The sequence below is a fragment of the Thalassophryne amazonica genome, chromosome 8, assembly GCF_902500255.1.
Source record: "Thalassophryne amazonica chromosome 8, fThaAma1.1, whole genome shotgun sequence".
NCBI classification, from domain to species: domain Eukaryota; kingdom Metazoa; phylum Chordata; class Actinopteri; order Batrachoidiformes; family Batrachoididae; genus Thalassophryne; species Thalassophryne amazonica.
In genome coordinates, this window is record NC_047110.1 from 50,971,625 (window position 1) to 50,991,761 (window position 20,137).

At 44.1% G+C, this 20,137-nt stretch overlaps 1 protein-coding gene across 1 annotated transcript in view; it reads left to right on the forward strand.

Annotated features, from left to right (window-relative positions):
• Positions 1 to 20,137, forward strand: part of duox (dual oxidase) — a 78,489-nt gene that overhangs the window by 28,590 nt on the left and 29,762 nt on the right. The window contains 9 exon segments of the mRNA XM_034176216.1: positions 13,036 to 13,113; positions 13,215 to 13,317; positions 13,320 to 13,334; positions 13,337 to 13,388; positions 13,472 to 13,482; positions 13,485 to 13,589; positions 13,674 to 13,811; positions 13,884 to 13,980; positions 13,982 to 14,016. Of these exon segments, the coding sequence (XP_034032107.1) occupies positions 13,036 to 13,113; positions 13,215 to 13,317; positions 13,320 to 13,334; positions 13,337 to 13,388; positions 13,472 to 13,482; positions 13,485 to 13,589; positions 13,674 to 13,811; positions 13,884 to 13,980; positions 13,982 to 14,016 (634 nt within the window).

Below are 20,137 nucleotides of genomic sequence, written 5' to 3' on the forward strand. Positions count from 1 at the left end.
CTTCTAATTGTCCTATTTTCCTTGGTTTGATTTTTACCCATTTTGTGGCTTCATGTACTGTAAGAGTTACGTCTTGCTTGGTTTCCCTGCATCCTCTTTTATCACAAATTACCTCTATGTTGAGTGTTCCCTCCTCTTCACATTTGATGCTAATGGCTTCGCCTAATATGTAATCCCCCAGCTTTCCCTGTATTCCTATGTTCTTGTAGGCTTTTGATTTAATTATACCAAATTATATGTTTTTCCTGTTTTAGAATGCCTTGTTTAGCTGCTATTGCGGCCATGGCCACGGCACAGTCCTTGTATGTTTTGGATGTCTATTCTCTCCCATACTGACCACCAGTAGTATTGTCAATCCCTTGAATAATTCCTTAATCATTGCTCTGATGACTGTTGAGATGTGCTACTAGATGTGCTACTAAGTGAGCCGTCACTAGATGAGCTGTCACTAGGGATGTGTGGTGTATCTGTGCTTTGTCTGGGTTGTACTTCCTACGGTTCTTCTGTCGGTAAATCTACTGAGTTGCTGTCCGAGTCTGATGTCTCCTGTGGCCTGTCTATCTGTCGTCTGTATTTCTGTCTGTCTGTTGGCCTGCTCTCCAGTTGTTTCTGAGTCTGCATCTGAGTCTGTCGCTGCTCTATCTGGCAGGGATCCACTACTCTCTGAAGCTGTACGTTGTCTTTGTTCAATCAGTCTCTGTGAGCGCCTTGGCCAGTGTTCGCCTGGCTGCAGGGAGGCGTGGCCTTCCCTCGGTGCTTCTTCTGGCTGCAGGGAGGCGTGGCCGTCCCTCGGTGCTGCTGTAGGGTCTCTGGCTTCTCCTGCTTCCCCCCTTGGCCCGGCGGCTCTGCCAAGACGAGCTTGCCGAGGCCGCAGGGGCGCTGGGCCACCAACCCTACAGCAGTGGTTTAAATGAAACCAAGTGTCCTTACCGTCTACTTTGACTGCTGTACGTGAGGCAAGAATAACTTTGAAAGGACCTTCTCGGCGGGGCCTGTCCCACTTCTTTTTGAACACCTTGACGTAAACCAGATCACCAGGCTGGATGCTCTGATTTTCGAGTGGAATCTCTGCTTCTCTGTCTTCTGTAGCACCTTTGACCTGCAAAAAGATAGTTTTTGTATTGGGTTAACTGTCTCAGATAATTATGCCATTCGTCTTGTAGCTGCTCCAGCGATGGTCCTTCGTAGGTCCTCTCAGGTATGGAATAGGCATCGGCCGACCTGTAAGAGCTTCAAATGGTGTCAAATGGGTTAGTCGGTTAGTTTGTAGCGCATTGACAATAAAGCAAGCGGCAACGCATCCAGCCAGGTTAGTTTGCCATTGCTGTCTGCTATGATTTTTGCTAGTTTTTGTCTTTAAAATGCCATTAGCCCGTTCCACCGCCCCATTTGATTGGGGGTGATAAACATCCAAACTTCTGTTTGATACCCAATTGTTTGAATGTTTCTTGTGTAACCTTGGCTACAAAAGCCCTACCGTTGTCAGATGAGATAGTATCTGGAATGCCAAATCTTGGAAAGACATCTCGGCACAAGAATTTGGCTACCGTTTTATGGTCTTGATTTGCAGAGGCTACTGCCTCAATCCATCGGCTGAATCTGCATATCACTACCAAAACATATCTCATTCGTTTAACTCGATTTTCAGCTCCCATGTCTATGAAATCCATCATAAGATGTCTGAATGGCCCATCAGGGACCGGAATGTGGGCTAAAGGGGCTGTGAATGATTTCCGGACATTGTACTGTGCACATACCTCACACTCATTCAACAAACGTCCACTGTTGCTGCCATATATGGTGACCACCCTTAAGCCTCTGGCAGGAGTGTATCTCTGTACATGATGAATCAATGGGAAATCTATCACTCCCTCTTAATGGCTCATAACGCCAGTCCATCACAGGTTACTTCCCCAGGCAGTTGGTACTGATTTACAGCTGAATGGTCTGACACAATGCAGATGAGTTGTGCTGTCCAAGGACACATACCCTTAGTGTGAAGCACACAGTGGGAATCAAACCCAGGTCTACGTATTGGTAGTCCATCACCTATCCTAAAGAGCTACCTACAGTTAAAGAACATGATAATTCTTTAATAATTCATGATGAACACATCATACTTCCACCACAGGTTTCCCCTAGAGTAGATAATCTCATGAATAATTTGGGACCATTTATTTGCAAACTAATGAAATGATTTGCTTGTGAACATAATAATTCATTAAATATGTGTGTGTGTGTGTGTGTGTGTGTGTGTGTGTGTGTGTGTGTGTGTGTGTGTGTGTGTGTGTGTGTGTGTGTGTGTGTGCAGATTGAGCACAAGTTTTTTCCCCACTATCCACTACCAAAGAATTTTGTAACACAGCCCCTCTCCCCTTCATTACCTGGCAGACACCCCCATCACCACAGTGGACACCTTCTGTTTCCTGGGAATCACTCTGACTCAGGACCTCAGGTGGGAGTCCACCATTACTTCTGTTGTCAAGAAGCCCCAGTAGAGGATGTACTTCCTGCGGCAGTTGAAGAAATTCAACCTGCCAGCAAGGATCATGGTGCAGTTTTACACTGCCATCATCGAGTCCAGCCTCACCATCCATCACTGTATGGTACGCTGGAGTCACCACCAGGGACATACAGAGACTACAGCGCATTGTACGCTCTGCCGAGAAAGTGATTGGCTGCAACCTTCCACCTCTTCAGGACCTGTACACCTCCAGGACACTGGGGCGTTCAGGTCTGATCAGAGCCAATCCTTCTCACCCTGGATATAGCCTTTTTGACCTCCTCCCCTCAGGCAGGAGGCTACAGTCCCTTCGGACCAGAACCTCCCGCCATAAGAACAGTTTTTTTTCCCCTCTGCTGTTAGCCTGCTCAACATGAACCTTTAGAACTCTACATTGTTGCTATCACCACCACGCTCTATTTTTTTTATGTTAGCACCAAGTACTGCAGCAATTTCCTAATGTTGTGAACTTGTTCACTCATATGGCAATAAAACATTTCTGATTCTGATTCTGAATGCTTTATGATAGGGACTTTATATTCAGAAATGGAATGACATATGAAAATATGATAATTACAGTCAAAACTTGCACAAATAATTCCAATAGCCATGACTTACATGATACTGAATAAGAGGCTTCATATTCAGAATTATTAACAAAGCTACGACGACACCAATGGATATGCTACTTAGGGATGTGCAAAGATGTGCAAAAAAACCCAAAACAAAACAAAAAAACATGTCTATCAAAATTCTAGGCTGCCTAATAGCTTGGTGGGACATTAGGATGTTCACGCTGCCCTTCTTTATTGTGCGTCTGCCATTTGTATTTTACTGTCTTCAATGTCAAACTTGACAGGTGTGCACAACCCCAATTCCAATGAAGTTGGGAAGTTATGTGAAATGTAAATAAAACAGAATACAATGATTTGCAAATCCTCTTCAAGCTATATTCAATTGAATACACCAAAAAGACAAGATATTTAATGTTCAAACTGATAAACTTTATTGTTTTTGTGCAAATATTTGTTCATTTTGAAATGGATGCCTGCAACAAGTTTCAAAAAAGCTGGGACAGTGGTATTTGAATGAATGAATGAAATTATTCAGCACACACACATTGTCCAAAACAACAACAAATAAAACTTACAACAAATATAGAAGCTGGATTGACACGGAAAAAGAAAATGGATTGACAATGTTTACCACTGTGTTACATCACCTTTCCTTCTAACAACACTCAATAAGCGTTTGAGAACTGAGGACACTAATTGTGAGTGTCATGATTGGGTATAAAAGGAGCATCCCCAAAAGTCTCAGCCATTCACAAGCAAAGATGGGGTGAGGATCACCACTTTGTGAACAACTGCATGAAAAAATAGTCCAACAGTTTAAGAACAATGTTTCTCAATGGTCAAATGCAAGGAATTTAGGGATTCTATTATCGCAGTCCATAATATATCAGAAGATTCAGAGAATCTGGAGAACTTTCTACACGTAAGCGGCAAGGCCGAAAACGAACATTGAATGCCCGTGACCTTCGATCCCTCAGGCAGCACTGCATTAAAAACTGACATCATTGTGTAAAGGATCTTACTGTGTGGGCTCAGGAACACTTTAGGAAACCATTGTCAGTTAACACAGTTCATCGCTACATCTACAAGTGCAAGTTAAAACTACACTGCAAAGTGAAAGCCTTATATCAACAATATCCAGAAACGCCGCCGCCTTCTCTTGGCCCGAGCTCATTTGAAATGGACAGATGCAAAGTAGAAAAGTGTGCTGTGGTCTGATGAGTCCACATTTCAAATTTGTTTATGGAAATCATGGACGTCGTGTCCTCCGGACAAAAGAGGAAAAACACCATAGATTGTAACCAGTGCAAAGTTCAAACACCAGCATCTGTGATGGTATGGGGGTGTGTTAGTGCCCATGGCATGGGCAACTTACACATCTTTAATTGTATGGGGGTGTGTTAGTGCCCATGGCAAGGGCAAGTTACACATCCGTGATGGTATGGGGGTGTGTTAGTGCCTATGGAATGGGCAACTTACACATCTGTGATGGCACCATCAATGCTGAAAGGTACATCCAGGTTTTGGACCAACACATGCTCCCATCCAAGCAACGTCTTTTTCAGGAACGTCCCTGCTTATTTCAGCAAGACAATGCCAAGCCACATTCTGCATGTGTTTCAACAGCGTAGCTTCATAGTAAAAGAGTGTGGGTACTAGACTGGCCTACCTGCAGTCCAGACCTGTCGCCCATTGAAAATGTGTGGCACATTATGAAGCACAAAATACGACAACGGAGACTCAGGACTGTTGAGCAACTGAAGTCATACAACAAGCAGAAATGGGAAAGAATTCCACCTACAAAGCTTCAACAGTTAGTGTCCTCAGTTCCCAAACACTTATTGAGTGTTGTTAGAAGGAAAGGTGATGTAACACAGTGGTAAACATACCACTGTCCCAGCTTTTTTGAAATGTGTTGCAGGCATGTATGAATATTTTCTTGCAAATTCTGTTTGACTCAGGTTTGCTTTGCGGTTGCTGCCTGGTAGTCTGAGTCAAGAGACGCCGTGCCTGACGTGCACTATGACTCTTTAATTATTGTGTAAATGGGTCGTTACACTCACCACAGTAAATCCCTCTCTCTGTAAGAAAGAAGATGCCATACGGCTGACCTGAAACCAGTGTTTTGTTGCATGTGTTGTTAAAGGTGTGTACTTATTACCTGGGGTGGAGGTGGAGGATCTTGTCCTGTTATCACTGCTGTGTTGTAAGGTGCCTGAAAACAAACGCCCAATGTGTCAGTCAGTCAGTGGTCAGAGATGCTCCTCTGTTAAATAGGCTGCAGATTGCATCTTCTGGGTGTGGCTTTGAAAATGTATCAAACTGTTCTCTGTTGTTTTCTAAGCTGTGGTGTTTCATAGTTTGCATGATGGAATCAGAGAATTCTGTATGATTTTTGCCATCTTTTCTGTGTGCAGAGATGGGAAATACCTGGGCCAATGAGAATGTGTTCACAGCAGCAGAGGGGATTATCTGGTTTCGCTACCACAATTACATCGCCTCCAAACTGCACGAGAAACACCCAGAGTGGTCAGATGAAAAGCTGTTTCAAAATGCCAGGAAGATTGTGGTGGCAACATTCCAGGTAGGAGGAAAAAAGTCTGCACGGAATCCTCTGGCTGCACAGGTGCAGATTTAGTTAGAAACCCGAAAAGAACACAGTTGCATGATTTTATGGATCAAATGGACAAAGGTATCATCTTTGAGACATGCAGAACATCACAGACATATTACTTGAAACTTTTATTGGAATGACAATTTACTGTTAACGTGGGTAGTGACATCAGATCAAAAACGGCAGCCATTCCTGAACATAAGAACTTTGAAATCTGAGAATTTTCTGCTGCCCTCCCAGGCCTTTAATCTCAGTTTTGATCGATTAAAATTAAGTATTTCTACATTTACTTCTTCTTCTTCTTTGTCTTTCGGCTGTTCCCGTTAGGGGTCGCCACAGCAGATCAATCGTTTCCATCTCACCCTGTCCTCTGTATCTTCCTCTGTCACACCAACCACCTGCATGTCCTCTCTCAGCACATCCATGAACCTCCTCTTTGGTCTCCCTCTTCTCCTCCTGCCTGGTGGCTCCATCCTCAGCATCCTTCTCCCTATATACCCTGGGTCCCTCCTCTGCACATGTCCAAACAATCTCAATCTCGCCTCTCTGACTTTGTCGCCAAACCGTCCCACCTGAGCTGTCCCTCTGATATGTTCATTCCTAATCTTGTCCATTCTTGTCACTCCCAAAGAGAATCTCAACATCTTCAGCTCTGCCACCTCCAGCTCTGCCTCTTGTCTTTTTGTTAGTGCCACTGTCTCTAAACCATACAACATAGCTGGTCTCACTACTGTTTTGTAAACTTCCCCCTTCATTCTTACTGATATTCTTTGGTCACAAATCACTCCTGCCACCTTTCTCCACCCACTCCACCCTGCCTGCACTCTCTTCTTCACCTCTCTACCACACTCCATTACTTTGAACAGTTGACCCCAAATATTTAAACTCATCAACTTTCACCACTTCTACTCCTTGTAACTGCACTATTCCACTGGGCTCCCTCTCATTCACACACATGTACTCAGTCTTGCTTCTACTGACTTTCATTCCCCTTCTCTCCAAAGCATATCTCCACTTCTCCAGACTAGACTCAACTTGCTCTCTACTCTCACTACAGATCACAATGTCATCTGCAAACATTATAGTCCATGGGGACTCCTGTCTGATCTCATCTGCCAACCTGTCCATCACCACTGCAAACAAGAAAGGACTCAGAGCTGATCCTTGGTGTAATCCCACCTCCACCTTGAATGAGTCCGACTGCGCATCTCACCGCTGTCACACTATTCTTGTACATGTCCTGCACTACCCTAACATACTTCTCTGCCACTCCAGACTTCCTCATACAATGCCACAGCTCTTCTCTTGGCACCCTATCATAAGCTTTTTCTAAGTCCACAAACACACAATGTAACTCTTTCTGTCCTCTGTACTTTTCCAACAGTATTCTCAGAGCAAACATTGCATCTGTAGTGCTCTTTCTCGGCATGAAACCATATTGCTGCTCACAGATCTTCACCTGTTTTCTAAGCCTAGCTTCTACTACTCTTTCCCATAACTTCATGCTGTGGCTGATCAGCTTTATGCCTCTGTAGTTGCTGCAGCTCTGCACATCACCCTTGTTCTTGAAAATAGGAACCAGCACACTTCATCTCCACTCCTCAGTCATCCTCTCACTTTCCTAGATTTTATTAAACAATCTGGTTAGAAACTCTACTGCCATCTCTCCTAGACATTTCCATGCCTCCATTGGAATGTCATCTGGACCAACTGCCTTTCCACTCTTCATCCTCTTCATAGCAGCCCTCACTTCTTCCTTGCTAATCTCTTTTACTTCCTGATTTACTCTCACCACATCATCCAGCCATTTCTCTTGCTCATTTTCTTTATTCATCAACTCTTCAAAATATTCCCTCCACCTTCTTAGCACACACTCCTCACTTGTCAGCACATTACCATGTGCATCTTTTTCCACCCTAACCTGCTGCACATCCTTTCCAGCTCTGTCCCTTTGTCTGGCCAATCGGTACAAGTCATTTTCTCCTTCCTTACTATTCAACTTCTTGTACAGCTCGCAATATGCCTTTTCCTTTGCTTTTGCCACTTCTCTTCTCGCCTTACGCCACATCTCCTTGTACTCCTGTCTACTTTCTTCATCTCTCCGACTATCCCAAAACTTTTTCGCCAACCTCTTTCTCCTTATGCTTTCCTGGACCTCTTCATTCCACCACCAAGTCTCCTTGTCTTCCTTCCACTGTCCAGATGTCATACCCAGTACTGCCCTAGCTGTCTCCCTCACCACATCTGCAGTACTTTTCCAGTTGTCCAAAATTGCTTCCCCTCCAACTAGTGCTTCTCTCACCTGCTCGCTAAATTTCACACAACAGTCTTCCTCCTTCAGCTTCCACCATCTGATCCTTTGTTGAGCTCTCACTCTCTTCTTCTTCTTTACCTCTAAAGTTATCCTACAAACAACCATCCTATGCTGTCTAGTGACACTCTCCCCTGCTACCACCTTACAGTCTATGATTTCTTTTAGCTTGCATCTCCTATAAAGAATGTAGTCCACCTGTGCACCTTCCTCCACTCTTATATGTTACCCTGTGCTCCTCCCTTTTCTTAAAGTAGGTATTCACCACAGCCATTTCCATCCTTTTGCAAAATCAACTACCATCCTTCCCCATTCCTATCCTTGATACCATATCTACCCATTACTTCCTCATCACCTCTGTTCCCTTCACCAACATGCCCATTGAAGTCTGCTCCTATCACTCTTTCATGCTTGGGCACACTCTCCACCACCTCCTCTAACACACTCCAGAAATCTTCTTTCTCCTTCATCTCACAACCTACCTGTGGGGCATATGCACTGATGATATTCATCATCATCCCTTCAATTTCCAACTTCACACTCATCACCCTGTGAGACACTCGCTTAACCTCCAACACACTTTTAACATACTCTTCCTTTAAAATGACCCCAACACCATTTCTCTTCCTGTCCTCACCATGGTACAACAACTTGTACCCACCGCTGATGCTCCTGCTCTTACTTCCCTTCCACTTGGTCTCTTGCACACACAGTATGTCTACCTTTCTCCTCTCCATCATATCAGCCAGCTCTCTCCCTTTACCAGTCATACTACCAACATTCAAAGTCCCCACTCTCATTTCCACCCTTCTAGTTTTCTTCTTCTCCCGCTGTTCGTGGCAACGTTTTCCTCCTCTTCTTCGTCGTCTTCGCCCAGCAGTAGCCCAATTTCCACCGGCACCCTGTTGAGCAATAGCACCGGTAGCGGACGTTGTTAACCCGGGCCGCGACCGATCTGGTATGGGAATTCGATTCTGAGTCTGCATAGTTGGGTTGGCTTGTTTTACGCAGGATGCCCTTCCTGACGCAACCCGCCTCATTATTCCGGGCTTGGGACCGGCACTCAGAATGTACTGGCTGCACACCCCATGTGGCTGAGTTAAGTATTTCTACATTTACATTATGTTAAATTAGACCAGATAAATTATGGAATAACCCTGTTGTGTCTGATGATTTGCGGACGTTCATGCTGGATTTTACGGTCGCAAATTAAGTTTTACCGGCTATTTGCGACCATAATGCAGCATTAACATTTGCAAATCATCAGACACAACAGGGTTATTACCATTCTAATCCAATTCCAATGTTTGTACGGTTTATTTTTCTGTAAGTAATTCGGTTGGCGAATTATTGTGAAAGGGTGTGGTCGGCTCATCAAAGCTTACCTTTGCAACAGCATCTTCATGCCAAACTGGAAATTCTGTGAGCAGACCCACAGATTTCTCCATCTCCTCAGATGCCTTGAGTTAAAATCCAGTTAAATCCAATAAATCCACGCATTTTGACATCGTCCTTGCTGCACTAGTTTCTGTCGCCCTCAGGTGACAGTGCAATTATTTACATCTGCGTAACAGCGTGCGGGGTCAGGGTGCAGACTAATACATTAAATGTGAAACGGTTTTAATATTTTGCCACCATTTTCTCAATATTTTATGATCTGAAATCTCACACGATTAGCCAATCAGATTTGCTGAAAAATGTGACTGGATTAGAATGAAGAATAACACATCATTGCATTTGTTTTATTACTGCTGCTGATGTTTTCAATATAATCAAGCATTTTTGATTAATTGTAAACTCTACTACAGAATTTCAATTCAAAGATGGTTTTGTTGATTTAGTTTTTCAATCTATTTTAATGACGTCTCATGGCCCACTTGCAGTACTGTCACAGATCGCCAGGTGGCCACAGCTCACACTTCGGGAATCACTGCAATATGGTAAATTAAAACCAGATTAGTTCCCCCGATTAATTCATGATCTCTTTTCTAAGTTAACAATCGAAAAAGTTATTTTTAAAGATATTCTCCCACTTTAAAGCATGTCTAATCTAATGAAATAATATCCTTTTGTAAGATTTTAACAAAAATGCTTCAGTTTACTGCTGAATTAAACCTGAAGGCACATCTTTCTGAAAAATGCAGAAGAAAATGAACTAATCCCCAAGACCCATCCACGTCCTGTCGTGATTGGTCCATTCACATTTACGATGTAGCAAACCTAGCACGTTTGTGCCTGTGAGAATATCAGGTTTCAGGAACGTGCAATGAAACAAGAACCCCCCCCCCTCCTTTTTTGGGGGAGGAGAATAAAATGTGACAAAATGACAAATTGCATCCATGGAGATATACGAGGGTAGGCTGAAAAGTTCTAAGGCACCCTATGAAGGAGTAATGCATTAACTGCATTATAGTGAGCCTTAGAACTTTTCAGCCTATCCTCGTAAACTTAAGAAAAACATTTTTGAGTGGGATGGATCTTCTTCACATTTCACCTTACTGTCTGGTTGGGTGTTTTTTTTTGGTTTGGTTAATTTCATTTTGTACCATGGAGGGCCTTGGTTTTGCTTAAAAACAGTGATTTTATGTTTAGAAATTAGATGGCCTGTTGGCTACACACAACCACTGATCGGACTCGTTAGTCCAGATGACAGGATCCCTTATGGAATATTGATTTCATCTGTTGTCACACTGCCTCGCTTGCAACATCTTAAACTTTATTGATTTTTTGCTAAACTGGCATTACTGACAAACGAAGAGCCCATATAAATTATGTCATACATCATCCTGCTGTTTTACAGCCTTCCGGGGATATAGTACTCTGAAGCGTGACATCACATATCCATGACAACGCTCACGCCAGTTCTAGCCTAGTCTTTCAAAATGGGCATTTTGTGTTTTGAAAACCAATCTCAGTGTAATGTAATGGATTAAATCTTAAATGGTAAACAGACTGCATTTATATAGCACTTTTCCATCTGCATCAGATGCTCAAAGCGCTTTACACATCAATGCCTCACATTCACCCCGATGTCAGGTTTGCTATCATCGGGGTGACAGCTTGGGACTCTGACGAGGGCGGTCGCATCTCCTCCACTCTCCCTTATCTCTGTTCTCTGCCTTTAACCTTCAAGTCCCTACTTCACCAGACTGTGAATTCCTCAATTATATTGGATTCTGGATCTGTTGGACTAAGCCTGAAGGTCAAACTGCCCGACTGTTTTTCTCCAGCAGGATTTGTTTCAGCCTGGGGAACCATTGGCTGTTTCTTATCTCATCTCACAAAGACAATAAACTGCTTTTTCACAGGACTGAACCATGTTACAACTGCTACAAGGGACTCAATTCAAAGCTTGTATTTACAGTATGTTCTCCTTGAAGCACATTCCACCAAAGTCCCACGTACCTACAGTAGACCTTCCATAGGTCTAGCTACACAGAAATAAAAGGTGATTGTAGTTGCCAAACTGATGGGGAAGATATGGAATAACACCGCCAAGATTGTTGCCATGTATATACTTTTGCAAATATAGATTAAAGCTAGGGATTGATGCTACTACACTTATGGTTCCATATTATCTTGTCACATTTTTTAGATATTATAGCTGAGTGTCCAGTACCTTTTTGCTTAAGTGTGTTAATAACAATTAAATAGAGAGACATTAACCATATATCCTGCTGGTAAGATCATCATACAACCTTTTTCAACAGAATATGGCTGTGTACGAATGGCTGCCGGGATACCTCGGAGGACAAAAAGGCTTCCTCCTTACACCAGGTGAGAATCAGGCAGAGTACATGTGCGTACAAGTGGAGAGCAGTAGTGTAATGCCGCCAGTGACCACAAGCCACTGTGAGGTGAGCTTTTGGTGTTTGAGAAGTATGTTGCTCTGTCAGCAAGCTTCACTCTGAGGTGCCCCTCTTCTGCTGAATAAGCACACCACAGCCAAAGAAAGTTAAAGGGTCTAATGCTCCCATTGACCAGGCAGATGATGATACATCAGTGCTTGCAAGTGGAAAAGCCTTGATGGATTTTAAAATTGTAATCTATAGTTTACAATATGTCTGTTTTGTATGCAGGTTATCAGATGTTTGTTGATCCGGGGAATCTCTCCTGAGTTCCAGGTTGCCGCCATGCGATTTGGTATTACTATGGCCCCACCTGGTGTTTACATGAGGTATTGTTCTTTTCTCCCCTCATAAGCAAAGCTGATGTCAACAGTGTTGTTAGCAAAGTGTTGTGACTATATTTCCAGCTGCAAATACAACATTCTGTGCTGATTGGTCGTTGGCCATAGAAACAGAACCTGCCATTTTCGACGTAGTCAACATAGACGGGAGTGTTTCTCCAGCTGTGCGTCTTTGCAACAGTTTTTGTGGAGACGTCAGGTGTGTATCGGTCCAACAGCAGCATTGTCACAAGTTTGCACAGTAGAAACATGGCTGTAATAAGAAAGCAGTGGTTAAACAGTCTGTATCTTTTACTGCAAACATTGGCGGGATGTCAGGTACACTACACACCCAGCCAGTGATAACCACTAGATTTCATTTAATTACTGCAGAAAGGAAACTGAGAATTCATTTTATTTAATTTTTTTCTGAGCCACTTAGAAATAACTCAAATCTATTTCTTGGCTGCCTTACAGTTTTTTGATAAAAATCATCTTGGTGATTTTTGAAAGTTTATTTTGTCAGACCTTTATATTTCTGTCACCAGAATGAGAACTCACAGTCCAGCCAGGATGTAGATGGATCTCATCATGGGCATGGCTTCCCAGATGTGCTCGAGAGAGAAGGACAATGTTGTTGTAGAAGATCTGAGAGGTGTTTGATCCTTCTTGTTTGTTGTTCTCTATATACATGTGTACATAGATAATTAATGAATCCTCGTAGCGCTGATCTTAGTTCCACCCGGAACAGACTTCATGTACGGCCCTCTGAGGTTCACTCGCTCAGATCTGGTGGCCCTGACTATCCAGAGAGGGCGAGACTTTGGGCTTCGTAGTTATATGGAGGTCAGAAAAGCTCTGGAGATCAGAAAAGCTCTGCATCTCCCTCCTGTAAAGACATTTGCGGACATAAATCCTGAACTCAACAGCACTAACCCACAGGTAAAACTCTATCAAATGAAATAACCACACTGACCAAAAACTTCATTGTCCTGATCGGCTCTTTGTGTTGTGGTAAATAATGTGTCTCACTGCTCTAACAGTTGCTCCACAATATTGCACATCTGTATGACGGAGATATCTCCAAACTTGAGCGGTTCCCGTGGTGGCTTGTGGAGTCTGTTGATGGTCTAGGTCCGGTTTTCTCACCATCATCCTGGACCAGTTGAACGCATTCGGAACGGTGATCGTTTCTGGTTTGAGAACAGGCAAAATGGGTAAAATAAGTGTAGAAGGATATGTGTCTGAGAAAATATCATATCATTGTGATTCATGCTGTCTATTTGGGGCGTTTTTCCAGTTTGTTCACAGATGAGAGATACAGAAGATCCGCAACCTAACGTTTCATGATGTCCTTGTTGCAGTAACCAGTGCTGAGGATGCCGAAATACAGAACGATGTGTTCTTTTGGAAGGATGGTAAAAATACAAGTTGCATTTGATTCATAGACTAAAAAATGTATTTTAATCAAACAGTACCATAAAAAAATCTCTTTCCTTAAGGTGACCCTTGTCCTCAGCCCACACAAGTGAACATATCAATGCTCTGTCCATGCATTAACGCAACCAAACTTAATTACTTTGATGGAAGCAAAGCTGGCTTTGGAATATTTGTCATTGTTCTCTTCCTCTTTCCAGTTGGTCAGTATCACACTCACAAATTCCATTTGGGAACGGTGTCAAGCCTGACTCTAATGTGATAATGATGGTTAGTTTGATTACTTCACCTTCACAGTGAGTTTCTTGTGGCCTGTATGGTGGCATATCTCCGCAAGTACCGGTACAGGAGGTTCCAGAGGAGACGAAAGCTGCAGAGAGGACAGAGGATTTGCTGTGGGCATTGCAGGTATCACATATAAAGGATTGACAGGTTTGATTTGCAGTAGATTGGGCCAGCTGTGGTCCTTTGGGCCGGGGCTTAACTAGATTAGATGCTAGTCCATTGCAGGTTGCACTCCAACCGAGGTGGTACCTATTCAAAGCTGGGTGGACTAGGACAATGCCCATGCATTGTCCCATCTTTTCCAAACAGACAAGGTAGTGTCGCGGCTCGTCTTTTTGGTCTTCTCAGGATGTCGTCTTTTAGATAACACAAACTAATTGCAAGTGATATGCTAGAAAGAGGACACAACACTTTAGAATAATTCAGCCTTAAGCAAGATAAAATGCACAGAGTTTTTAAGTTTATTTAAGCCTTCGACACAAAGCTTAGACAAACTGAGTCCTCTAGAGAGACTGAATATGACAACCGCGCTCGTCTATTTATTGGAGACCCGCGGGGCATCGCTCCTCCTTCGACTTTTTATTTATTTCATTCCCAAGACATGGTTTTCTATTGGAAGCGTCCTCTAGTGAACCCTAAGCAGGTGTTAGGCCATTATTTCAATGTGACAACGCTCCCATTAAAACATGAAGGATTTACAACTGATTTTTTTAAAAGACCTTCAGCCACAGGTGCAGCTGGCCTGAGGCCCCCTCCGCACGTGGCCTCAGCCACACGTGCAGCTGGCCTGAGGCCCCCGCACGTGGCCTGCGGGGAAAGCACCTAAAAGGCCTTGGAAAGCCCCTGACAGGACTAAATGACTAATAGAGCCCTTTTTTTGGGTTGAACACCTGCTAGTTCAACCAGAGGACATACAGTTCGGATCAGGACACTTGATAGTTCATCACAGTTCAAATATGGACCTAAAAATTCTTCTACAGTCCCTCCTCTGGACTCGAAAGAGTCCCATTACATCAACTATACTCTTGGGTTGTTTACTGACAAGACATCCTCATTTGTGCATTGCAATAAAAAGAAAAACACATCACTCGAGTTACTGATAACTCTGGTGCGGATATGAATATCAGTGATACTTCACACGGTAAATATATTGCAGTGCAGGTGAACCTACATACTAAGGCACAAGGTGAGCAATTAGCTGGATTATTCAACACAAGGTGACATTCAAACATTGAGTTTTGGTGTAATTCAAGGCACTTAAAAGGCCACATAAAACAAGTTACATCAACCTCTTAATCATGGCAAAGTAAAGCTTCACATTGACATCAGTGCAACCAATCATCTTCTGGCATCTATTGACTCACTCAACCAGAGGCTCCAACCCATTATACTTGGTTCTACATATTATTTTGTTAAAGCATCACACATTTATTATTTAAATGCATCAAATAACCCCTACGTTACCACTATTTAGTCAACCAATCAAGAAACTATTCTAAGGTTAGCGCAGCTATGTCTAGTTAAATGATAAACACAATAAATGGTTTCCCTTAAGTCCGTCCTTAAGTCATTTGCCTTAGTCAATCATATAATGGTTTTCATTATAGGCCATTTCTCAACATTCTCCACTTTGTTTTTCTTCTTTTTCAGCTTGTTTTCTAATGCCCTTTTTGGCCAGACGCCAATGTAGGCGATGCATGTCTCTTGAGGCATGCTATAATTTAAGAAAAAGGGGTCCCTATGGTGCATCTTTACTACTAAATCTACAAACACGCCGTGTAAGGGTCCCCTTTTTATAACTTTGCAATGTGATATCTATGTGTATGCATTTAGCTTTATCTGTGTTACGCAGATGATGGTAAGGACAGACATTTACCCAACCTTCGTTACTAACATATATCCTTCTTTGTTTTTATTTACACTCAGATTTCTGAAACCAGTCCGCAATTCAAACTCAAGAACCAAGATCATAGTCCGTGTTCAGTGCCATTACGTCAGTCCGCGCTCCTCAGCATTTACTCAGCATCTGAAGTTTTGGGAGAAGTTGGGGAACATGGGGAGGTTGGCCTTTCAGGGGTAGTGGGGGAAGGATCAGGAATTCTGGCTTTCAGACAGTCGTGCAGTTCTCTGATGGATCTTTCCAGCTCCTTGTGCTGCTTGGCCAGGTTGTACAGGGCCCCCAGAGAATTCTTGCCCACATTCAGGGTGGTGGTGGCCAGCCCTAGCTGTTCCCTTTCCATATGCTCCATCATGCAGGCTAGCATGTCCATACTAGACTGAAGACCACACAGTTGAGTATGGAGGCCTTCCTGAGCACAAGAGATGTTGGCATTGTCACGGTGTATCCTGAACAGGTATGCAGCTGTCTGACTTAGTTGTGGCATGATTTCCTCAAATAGCTCATGGGGAATGTGATTTGAGAGGGGCAGGAGCTGCTCCAAGGTTTTTGGAACAGACTCTTGTGGAAGACGAAGCTCTCGAACCAAGATTGCCATGTCCTGTGGGGTGACCATGACCAGATTAAGGTTGTGCAGTCCAGGGGACAGGAAGTACAAGGGGGAAGGCATTTCGTGTGTGAGGGGAGTATTGTTGATGTCGCACAGGCAAGTGGGTGGGACACTCTGGGCATTTAGCAGCCTGTACAAAGCTCCCCTCTGTCCTGGTGGGTGAGTTTGGCTAAGGTCTACCCCTGCTGATCCTCCTCCAGAGGTACTGGGCTGATCAGAATATCTCTCCTGCCTTGGGGGTGGAAAGCTGGGGACAGGTCCTAGCAGTGAATTGGGTCTAGGATGCACTCCGGCGGTTGCTGCATATGGCCGACCTTGGCTGCCTCCCCTGGAGGGTATCGTTGCCCCTGGCACATGTGACTGTCTCCATGGCATCTGCGGAAGGGGTGTGTTCCTGAGTCCAAAGGGTCCTTCAGGTGATGGTGGAGTCCTCGGGCCGACTCTTGCTGCAGGCAGATTCTGTGAAGCCGTCATCGCCAGGTGCTGGAACGATGAAGATCCTTCTGTTGCCAACTGGTTTAGCTGCTGGATGGAAGGCGGCTGTGGCGACCAATCATGTCTCGACCATCCCTCCTGCATATCCTCTTCTCCAAACAGTTCTGAGAGTCCAATCAGACTTGATAGAGGCAGATCAGGCATAGGTCCCTGATCAGGGGAGTCTGGTCTCTCAGCCATACTCCTGTGTCCTAGTAATATACATATACGTTCATTATTACAGCTCCATGTCATTCTTTCAGATATTGTCTATCCTATCCCTCATTTTTGTGGGTGCATGTGTGTGAGTGTAAATGTGCGTGCATGTCTTCTTCCTCGTCTACAATATCACCAAGCACGGTCCATCCCAGTCCTCCCTATCTGGGGTGTACGCCACAATATTAGGGAGCTGGGGGCTGTCGGGGAGGATAATTGGTATTTCATCCATTTCCATATATTCTGGTTCTCTGTCTGTTTCGTTTGTGCTTTCTTCTAGGGCTCGGATGGCTAGCAGTGGGAGCTGTCCTACTGTGGATGAAATCAATTTATTGACCAGAAATTTTATCAAGGGAATACCACAACATATTACCAGCAAGACCGCCACCCCTGTTAGTGCCAAGATTACACCTATCTGGTACAACCAGTCTTTCCATGATATCCACCCTCTCCTTAGAGTCCCAAACAGTGAAAACAGTGGGCCAATATTCATTCCATTCCCTACAATGTATCCAGAATCGTCAGTTTCATTTCTCCCTCCTATGGAGTTACTTAACAGTTCCTGTTGCATCTCCTCAAGTGTGATTAAGAGCTCTGTCAAATTTCCGTCTTCCCCTGTACGCATGGGAATAGCTGTGCAACATTCGGTGGCTTTGATCATAATACAAACTCCTTGTTCATCAGCCATCATCATCTCAATAGCTAATCTATTTTGCATTGTCATTAGCGAGGTGGCGTGCAGTTGTTCGGTTTAAGGCTCCTACAGCTGCCAATGTCCAGTTCAGGTATCTTTGCTGATTATACCACAAGTAATTAATCCACTGCACCTCCTGGAACCTAGAACGGATTTTTGGAGTAACCCCGAACAGAGCCAATGCCCATCCCCATTTATCCGCATCTTCATCTGCTTTAACTCTGCTACTGTCTGGCTTCTAACTGTCGGGGTATCCCTTCTGGTATCCCGTTTCTTACTGTGATGTTGTAGTCTGTTTTAAACGTCATTATTCCTCTTTTCTTACGAAGTTTCTGTGGCATGGGTTGTATTGAATTTGGCATTTCAATTACTGTTATAGCTCCTGTGAGCATCACAGGAGCACAAAGGCCCTTCCAATTAGGGGACAGCGATGACAGGAGTTTCCTTCTTTGTCCGCATATCCAAAAGATGTCAGCTAAGGGTACCGTTCCCTTAGCTAAATTTGGAGTAGATACCCATGAAGCATGGGTGAGATTCAGTCCAATTACCGACCCCCCTGTGGCCGGTACTATTTGTTCACACTGTATGCCTGCTGCTGGCAGGGTGTGACAGACGGTAATGTTCCATGCTGTTTTGGCCGGTTTGTATTCTTGCTGCTTTTGCATACACTGTATGTGGTGTTTTGGCTGGGTCGTCCCTACCTGCCAATCGCTTATGTATTGTGCTACTAAGCCTTTAGCTATACAGAATGGGTGTATCATCCCTTTCTCTATTTTAATCATAGGTGGAACGGTTCCTTCTGTACTTAGGGGCACTGGACAAAGTTTACTGTCGGCAGCATATTTTTCATCACCTACTGCCATTTTCATAACACATTGTGTATAGCATTCTGCTTGGTCTGAGTTATGTTGGGGACTCCTATAACAGTTGTTGATATCAGGTAGGGGTTTAGCCTGAGTTATCACACCTTTCCGGTAACAGGCTATGCAAGGCTTTTCACTGATCTGCCTAGCCGAAAATTTCAACCATTGGTAAAATAAATTGGTCTTCAACCCTTGTGTGCGGGCTAGGTCTGTACTGGGATCCCATCTCCCTAAGTGACTGCTTGTTTCTAGGCTTCTAATTGTCCTATTTTTCCTTGGTTTGATTTTTACCCATTTTGTGGCTTCATGTACTGTAAGAGTTACGTCTTGCTTGGTTTCCCTGCATCCTCTTTTATCACAAATTACCTCTATGTTGAGTGTTCCCTCCTCTTCACATTTGATGCTAATGGCTTCGCCTAATATGTAATCCCCCAGCTTTCCCTGTATTCCTATGTTCTTGTAGGCTTTTGATTTAATGTATACCAAATTATATGTTTTTCCTGTGTTTAGAATGCCTTGTTTAGCTGCTATTGCGGCCATGGCCACGGCACAGTCCGTTGTATGTTTTGGATGTCTATTCTCTCCCATACTGACCACCAGTAGTATTGTCAATCCCTTGAATAATTCCTTAATCATTGCTCTGATGACTGTTGAGATGTGCTACTAGATGTGCTACTAAGTGAGCCGTCACTAGATGAGCTGTCACTAGGGATGTGTGGTGTATCTGTGCTTTGTCTGGGTTGTACTTCCTACGGTTCTTCTGTCGGTAAATCTACTGAGTTGCTGTCCGAGTCTGATGTCTCCTGTGGCCTGTCTATCTGTCGGTCTGTATTTCTGTCTGTCTGTTGGCCTGCGTCTCCAGTTGTTTCTGAGTCTGCATCTGAGTCTGTCGCTGCTCTATCTGGCAGGGATCCACTACTCTCTGAAGCTGTACGTTGTCTTTGTTCAATCAGTCTCTGTGAGCGCCTTGGCCAGTGTTCGCCTGGCTGCAGGGAGGCGTGGCCTTCCCTCGGTGCTTCTTCTGGCTGCAGGGAGGCGTGGCCGTCCCTCGGTGCTGCTGTAGGGTCTCTGGCTTCTCCTGCTTCCCCCCTTGGCCCGGCGGCTCTGCCAAGACGAGCTTGCCGAGGCCGCAGGGGCGCTGGGCCACCAACCCTACAGCAGTGGTTTTAAATGAAACCAAGTGTCCTTACCGTCTACTTTGACTGCTGTACGTGAGGCAAGAATAACTTGAGAAGGACCTTCTCGGCGGGGCCTGTCCCACTTCTTTTTGAACACCTTGACGTAAACCAGATCACCAGGCTGGATGCTCTGATTTTCGAGTGGAATCTCTGCTTCTCTGTCTTCTGTAGCACCTTTGACCTGCAAAAAGATAGTTTTGTGTATTTGGGTTAACTGTCTCAGATAATTATGCCATTCGTCTTGTAGCTGCTCCAGCGATGGTCCTTCGTAGGGTCCTCTCAGGTATGGAATAGGCATCGGCCGACCTGTAA